General features: G+C 33.6%; 1 protein-coding gene across 1 annotated transcript; it reads right to left on the bottom strand.

The window, feature by feature from the left end:
• Positions 1 to 1,220: 1,220 nt before the first annotated feature.
• LOC131064495 (LOB domain-containing protein 1-like) lies at positions 1,221 to 7,885 on the bottom strand. The gene is made up of 2 exons (XM_057998648.2): positions 7,726 to 7,885; positions 1,221 to 1,638 (listed from the first exon to the last, which is right to left on the bottom strand). The coding sequence occupies exons 1-2, from the start codon at positions 7,873 to 7,875 to the stop codon at positions 1,312 to 1,314; spliced, it is 477 nt and encodes a 158-aa protein (XP_057854631.1). The 5' UTR covers positions 7,876 to 7,885; the 3' UTR covers positions 1,221 to 1,311.
• Positions 7,886 to 8,566: the final 681 nt, after the last annotated feature.

Below are 8,566 nucleotides of genomic sequence, written 5' to 3'. Positions count from 1 at the left end.
TGCTCCCACGATTTGTATTTGTCAAACACTTCATGATATTGGCTATGCTTCCATATTTTGTAGCTGCCACAATCTATCAAACATGGCATGCCGTGAGATGACATCAATTTGAGGCATTCAATCAAACAATTCACATGTCACTATATGCTTCCACATCACGTGTTCTATAATATGCATTTTGTCAAATAATCTAGGTAGTTTTTCCATGGCTTCACTTTCTGCTAGTTTGAGCTCCTCTTCAAACAATTTTATCAAACAGTTCAATGGCTTTGTCTTTGTGAAACAAGACAACTTCAACTGAACCCATTTCCTTTCATTCCTATGATGACATCTGTTTGATGCATTCTTCTGTATTCTTTATGATTCCACATTTTGCATTTACTATTAAGTTTGGAAAGCAGTTTACACTAGATTGCATCTCTTTTGAAAACCCTGCCAAACAACTCATGTTCCTTTTCTATCACCACTTCCCTTCATTTACTGCTCTTTGTATAGGCTTATCCCTTCAACATCTTTTATTCATCTTGTGAAAAAGGGCATATACAAATACAAGCTCACGGAGGGCAAGGAATGGAATAATGGCATCTATTTACGATCCTCAATACAGATAACTAAAAACTCAAAATCTAAACCTTGACACGTGATGAGATACCTATATTCCTCTGAACCAAAAAGAAATCATTTAATGCCATGTGATAAGAAATATGGACTAAGATATCATCTTTGGAAGCTGCTGTCAGAAAAACATCTCTCAGGATGCTTCAGGGCAACCCTGGAAAGGGAAGGGAGTATGTTGTGGATGAATACCTATATTCCTCTGAACCAAAGACTCACCAAAGCAGTTAGTAGACCACTTGCCTGTAGATTGGTGAATATGTTCTGCTCGGCCAACACAATCTTATGTCGGCAGTTTAATTAGAAGATGACAGTTGATTTAGATGTATCTTCCTTTATATTGTAATCTGTTATATAAACTCAAAGATATTTACAAAACTTTAAATAATTTAAAAAAAACATATCATAAATTAGAAGATTAACTATCTATCAATAAAAAAACAGTAATCTTAATGACAATATATGTTTAGATTATTATAAATTTATAAATATAATCTTAAATCTAAAGAATTGAATTTTGAGAAGACACAATAATTTGACACACTATAAAATACACTTCTTATCCAGATTTTATTTCAACAGTTAAAATATAACTGCTGCTTGGAATAGATTATATAATCTATCAAGTAGTAAGGAATATATACTAGAGTTTGCATTGTATTCAAAGTGCACCTTAATCAATTGATTCTGACAATTCTATAGTTCCCATAGCGGACCCCATGAAAGCAAGGGATCCACTTCCTCATACATGATATATTCTCCTGGTGGTGATATGGCATCTGTTGGATATACAAGTTGACCATCAAGAGAGCCAGTGCCCAGGAGAAATACAAGCTTACCATACTCAGACCGCATTTGGTTTAGCTCTAACATTGTGGTTACCAATTGGGATTCCAGCTGAGCAATTTCCTTCTGCAGTTGATAGACTTCAGCTGTGCAGCCATAAATGGGATCGTTCAGCCTTGCACTCGCTTCATACAGCATGCTACTTACTGTATCTCCTCTTTGGTCAGCTTCCACCAGCTGAAGCAAAACCACATTAAAACAGTGTTTCGCTACTTGTTTAATACGTGGTTAGACACCTATGTGACTTGGTTAAAATATATTTATTACAAATAATTTGATATGCATTGCTGTGTTCTACATGTTAAGGATGTATTGCAATTTTGCTTCAAATAAAAACAAAATGAAACTACCTGATTAACTGAAAGTGAAGAAAAGATTACCACAAAAATATTTGTAAATAGAAATAGGTATGAATAATGTTTGAAATCTAATATTTCACCAATTTCAAAAGAAAACCAAAAAACCTAATAATATTTGAAATTTTAAACAAGAACAAAAAGAAGGATAAAATCAAATCTTTATTGAAGCTAAAGAAACTATGAAGATTTATCAATAGTCAAAGGAACAAATTCCATGACATTTTAGTTTAAATTAACATCAAAAGTTCAATTTGTTAAACAATCCACTACAACATTCCATTCCCTAGAAACACGAACAAAAGAAATGAAATCAAAATTTGAAATAAGGTGGAGAATCTATATTCCTAGAGATGACAATCTCCTAGAAAATTCATGAAGCTCCCCTTTATTTACAATAGAGACAATTATCATGGAATCCATGTTACAAATAATCCCTTTCCAACCCACCTCACAAGTTCTCTCAAGTGCCAAAAGAACAAATTGACCCTCCATCTTATGATTATGGCCAAACCCCATAGTAGGAAAGGAAAATAAATGAATAGAACTATAACTATCATGTCCAAGCCCATGAATTTCAATAGTATTGTATTAACCTCTCTGATGCAGGGGCATCCTTGGTCAATGAGCAATCTTGTATCAACCAAAAATATTTCCTTTTAGTTTTGTTCTTATTTAGTTTATTTTGCAGTTTTATGTGTTCTTACCAGTAGTTGCTTTCTTTTCGTGGCAGATCTTATTTTCAATTTCAAGGCTAGTCCAGATTTTTAGTTTATTGGGGTTCTTTTCCAGTCAGTTATCGCTTCTAGTTGACTGTTTCTAGGTTCCGGGATAGTTCTTGTGCTTACCGGTTGGTTGTCCTTCATTACCAGAGAGATTATTGGCGTGTGGACCTAATTGGGTTCTTTTTTGATGTTCTTTGGCATTTGGCCGACCTTCTTGCTAAACCGCACCTCTTGGTTGTTATTTTTCAGAAATATTTCTTGAATTCTTAGGGCCAACCTAGTTACACATTTCATTTTGTTGCATTGGTAAATGTAATTTTATGAGGCCAATCTGGATATGTTCTGGTGGGTATATATATGATATTATGTAATCATTTGTAGGGGCAGAGGAAGTAGAATTGAGAATAAGGATTGAGATTCACATTTAGTGATCCGATTGATTCTTTGAGCCCTAGTTGGATTGTATCTGGCTTGAAGCCTACATGTAATCGGTTAACTACTAGATGTTCTTTGATGAATATATGATAATAAATGGATGATTGCCAGAAGTTCTCAAGAAATAATATGATCTGTTTATGTAATCTTGCTATGTTTTCTAGTTGTTTTCATTGTGTTACTCTTGTTGCTTAAGTTGGCCAGCTCTCTTTTGACGGTTTCACCGATTATGGCTGCATCACTCTCTATTGACATTACTACAAGTTTTAACCTAGACTTAAATATACTAAGGAGTAAAACAGATTATATAAATATAATTTCAACAAGATTTGAATATGTGAAAGCACTATGACTTCATCAAAATGGCAATTGAAATTTTGTTTTATAATTTGGTCCAAAATCTTCAATAAAATATATTTAATAAGGCTATGGTAACCTTGGATGAATATGGGATTCATAGGACAAGCTATCATTTCTTTTGGCCCAATGTTGATCATGTTTCTTGCACCATGTCCAACACAATTTAATAGAAAAAATGCCATATTTGATGGAAGAATAACAAATGAAAAAAAATATATTAGACTTGACATCATTTATCACTACAAAATACATATCAAATGTACTCCTTAAAAAACCTCTTATATGTTAACAACACCTAGCAAGGCAGTAATATTCACAAATTGAAGATACGTTTAAAGATAAAGATCTCTAGTCACCTTCCAATCTAGAATGCTTCTACTTATGCTTTGATTTATAAATAACCTTCTCAAAAATTTATCCATAAGAATGAAAAGATAAGAATGGATTGGATCACCTTGTTGCAATCCTCTTGAAACGAAAAGCAAAAAGGATAACACTCCATCAATAATATTAAAAGAGGAAGATACAACATAGTTCATGACCCACTCAATCTACCATCAAAAATATTAAATGGAAATAACACATTCCTAAAAAAGGACCATGTAACCCTATCATGAATATTGAAAATATATAATTTGATATATATAACTTTATCCTTAAAGAAACCCATAGAATGAATGAATTCTCAAAATATAACAATGTCATCAAGAATTTAACTCCCTTTTACAAATTCTCCTTTTTATGTAATAATTATCTTAAAAGAGACATTACAATGATCAAGAAGTTAAAGCAAAAAGATGGGTTATTCTTCATTTTGTTAGGAACGATGTCTTGAAATAATAATTGATTATAATTTTTTTAATTTATTATTATAAAATTCATCCATAATATCTAGAATATTATTCTTTGATATTTCCAACAATTCTTAAAAAGAACATAATAGGAAAATCATTTAGACTAGGATATTTATCTTTCTTCATATAGAAAAAAATCACTCTCAATGCTTAAAGATTGATATGCCTCGTAAGTCGACCATTTTTTTCTTTAGAAATTCAGCAAGAAATGTAATATAAAATAGCTTTTTTCTCCTCTATAACTAGAGGACGACACTCTTAAAAAAGGAGAGGAGAAAAGATACATAATTTAAGGTTCATATCTTATAATGAAGTTAAATATTTTTTTTCTGAGCATGGATGACAGAAAAATTTTATAATTTCTTTCATTTAATTATAGATCAAAAATTTCATCACAATAAATATCTATTCTACTAGTGAAGTGTTATCTTGTTAGATTTGATTTAGATTGTATATTGTCAGTTGTAGACTCTTGTTGAAGAAGCTAAGTGCTGATATTGTCTTGTAGTAATTAGTTTACTAGAATACAAAGTACTGTGATTTTGGAGAGTGGATTTTTTCTCATGAAAGGGTTTTTCTCATGATAAATTGCTATAATCTTAATGCATGTTCATTATCTTCTTGTGAACATGTTTCTAATTTTGTAATAGTTAGGATTTGTAAAGAAAAATTGCACTATCTGAGACACTAGATTAGTGTTAGTGTAGTGTCGTAAATTGCATACCACTTTGTAAGTGGACCTACATATTTTATAACCACTTTGGTGTCCATTACCCTAGCACCTGAGTAGGCTCACTTCAACCCTTGCATCATCCTTTTCCCTCTCAGGATTCTCAAGACACCCTTCCTAGCAGCTCCCTCATGGTGTCAGTCTGGTTAGCTATGTGTCTACCTTGTCTCCTGCTATTTTCGAGCGTGATTCATTTGGACACTAGTGTGTTGTGTGGACGTCCGCTTGCCACACATTCATCCTGTGACATCACAACATTTGAATGTTGGTTGTGAGTGGGCTTTTCCACTTGAGTCTGTATGTGTCGGTGGAAACAGCTCAAAATCTTCTAGATGGCTCACGACCCTCTCTTTCCCTCCTCTTCTCTCATTTTAAATCCATCTTTCACTTCATTCAAGCTCTCTTTGTTATTCAACCTCTCTTAGACTCTCTCTCTGGGCTCTCACAACTGGCTCTTTCTCCCTCAGTCACTTGCTACAATAGTCTCTATTTTGCTACAGCACTCTCAAGCTCTCATGATATCTCTTGCAACTCTCTTGGCTTTTGTCAAGCCTATTCGGTAATATCTATCTATTTATCCTATCTTTGAGCATCTGGGGATTTATCACATCCTTCTTCAATCATTTATCATTTATATTATCTTGCATTTATCTTTTATTTATTCTATCAATCTATCTGGGTTGTTTGTGGATGTGGAAACACCAAAACAGGGGTCTGACTGAGGCAGACTCCGAAACACAACCCCCAACATTTTCCTTTTTGCTTGTGTGCAAGTTGCATTAGAGAAGATTCATCTAGTTGGAGGCTTCATAGCATGGACCTATTGTTTGTCTATTATCTTCTCTTTTCTCCTTCCATTTTATCTTGGCTGTTTTGTATATCGCATTTACTAGTTTACCTTCATTACTTTCTGTTTTATTGCATTATAATTGCACTTGGAACTCCCTGTATGAATTTTGTATCTTGTCCGTACAAGTCGACATCGTGTCGTGCTGGTGTCCCAGACTTGTGTGCTCCTCCTTTCGTCAAAGGCTTGACAGAGTCGCTTGAGAGCCTCAGATTGTGATTAACTACTTAACTCTATCATTTTTATCCCCTGGCTCACTTAGCGCCAATTTGAGTGAGGTAGCGACAGATTGGTTTGTCCTCTGAGATCCATCATCTTGGAGGTGACAAATCCCCTCCTCTATAGTTAGGAAGCGTCTTCTACACTTTAGCTTTCTATCAAATTATACAACTATTCTTAAGAGCAAAGACGAAAACATAGGAGCACAAATTTAAGCTTGATAGAGGAACATAAAAGAACTCATTCAATTAAAATTCTTATGTTAATAAATAACATGAGACCAAATGAAATCGAATAAAAATTTGATTCAATCACAAAAAAAAGGAGTTTTGTGATTTCAAATGCCTATCAAGTAAATTTATTTCATTCTTATTTCATTTCAGTTTTCTCTTTATTAATAAATGCTTATTCATAAACTTTCAAGATTATTTTTAATATTTTCACAAATTTAGAGTTAACTTATTTGCTTTCCAAGTAAGCACACACTAATTGACCTGGACAAAAATAATATGGTCTTTTATATATTTATGTGACTATCTTCCCATTAGTTTCTACTTTACCATTAAATTGATATTGTGCTGGTTGACACGCAAAGTCGTTTTACACCCGAACTTAAATCATTCTTATTTTGTCGTCGAATTGTCTTGTAACATCAAAACCTCCTAAAACAATTACTTGGAATGGTTCTCTTTCGTGTCTCTTGTGATGAGAAGAGTTGGCTCTCCACCTCCTAAAGTTAGGCTGTACAATTTGACTCTGATATTAAATATTTTTTAGGAAAAAAATTAAAAAATCCCATAGAGATTCCTCTAAATTCTGGACTTAGTATAGGTGATTTTGGTCCTCCATAAACTTGAATGGCCTTCTTCCCAGCTTGCATGATTTTCCACATATGTTAGTTTCAGATGCTCTTTACTATTAATTACATTGATAATTTTTAAGTTCTCAATATTGGAAGTTTCTTTGAAAGCTTTGAACTGAAAATTGATTTTATTCCAATTTCCACAAAGCCTGAGTCCACTTCATTTTAATTAAGCTGTCGGTAATAAACCAAGGCCATTACGGCCTTCGATTTAGTAGGGAAAAATAAGCCTTTGATTCATTGGTGTTAATGTTCCCTTGCTGTCAAGGGTTTATAGAAAGGAGAGGACCAGCCTTAAATCATACGTATTAAGCAACATAATAAGTCTATTGAAGGTCATATAATTAGATAATTATTTCCATCAAAACTCAAATCTCAAATATATCCGACCTTAATGATACTTCACATCCACAGGGCTATACAGAAGCATTCTCAATTGAAATCCAAAACCTAATCTTCTAATCTGTTTATATAAGGCTCAAGTAAATTCTTGGGTGTGAGTGATACCTTGGGAAGCGAGTAGTAAGAGAAGCTCAGAACTGAAGGAACCAAGTAACTTGGACATTAAGAAGTACATGAGAATATTGTAGTGAATAGCACTCAAAGAGGACATTATAGTGAATCTAGGGTGTTTTAAACATTAGACCAACCAGATAAGGCCATATGTTGAATGCAGGTTCCATGAGAAATTAACTACTAACCACCCAATAAGCTGTATAGAGTTCTTAAGAGTATGGTTCAGTAATCTAAGAAAGAAACGAAATCCCGCTTTGATTACACATAATCTTTAGAACAGATAATTCATACTGCAAGAATCAACTAAAATGAAGGAAACAAGCAGAATCATATGAAAAAATGACCATGGTTAGAAATTACTTGAAGCAATTTGATGATATTTCTGGTTCCAAAAACTTTGTGGACAATGGCAAATTTAACTGGATCATCGGGAGGAAAATGTGGAGCCAAAAGACATCCCTCTGAGCATTTCTTGCGCTGCGCTCTACAAGCCCCGCAGGGTACATTCATTCTGCTTGCCATGTCTGGTGATTATTGAACCCTAGTTGAACTATTTTATAATGCAGGCTAATCAACCATCCAGGCCATTCACTAGAAATATATTATGGGCTAAGCAAAACATTTCCAAACTACTGCGCCGAAAACTATCTGTTGTACGTGTCAAGATTCCTTTTTACCAGTTGCTCACACGAAGCACTCGATGTTGCAATTTTCGTCGGAGAATACAATAAAATTATCCATTGCGGTGGGAGGCGGCGATCGATTTTGTATGTGAGAAATCAACGCCTCGCCTGACACTGGAGTCACCATCACCATTATTTAATCCACAGTCCTTATCCATTTGGGTCAAAAGTAATTGAGATTTGTACACGCTTGACCATATGTATTAATTAACAATGTTCACTCAGTGTTTTGGATAGACGCTACCCTAGTGAAGACATCACAATTAGTGTCCGTATGATAGCAATGTAGTTATATTTAATATGATTTTGAATATTAACGATTTCCTTTTAGTATTGTTCTTTTCATACTGATCAAAGTAATTATAAGTATGACTACCATCCATAGGTAGTCAGAAATAAAAATATATAATTAAAATTATCACTAATGTTTATAAATCAAATGATGTTATGTAGACATTATGTCTTTAAAGCTAGATTTCTTGAATTTTATTGAGGTTAAATATGCATATGATAAACAG

The sequence above is a fragment of the Cryptomeria japonica genome, chromosome 7 (genome assembly GCF_030272615.1).
Source record: "Cryptomeria japonica chromosome 7, Sugi_1.0, whole genome shotgun sequence".
NCBI lineage: Eukaryota > Viridiplantae > Streptophyta > Pinopsida > Cupressales > Cupressaceae > Cryptomeria > Cryptomeria japonica.
The sequence above is the reverse complement of the archived record's forward strand: the minus strand, read 5'-3'. Positions and strand labels throughout refer to the sequence as shown.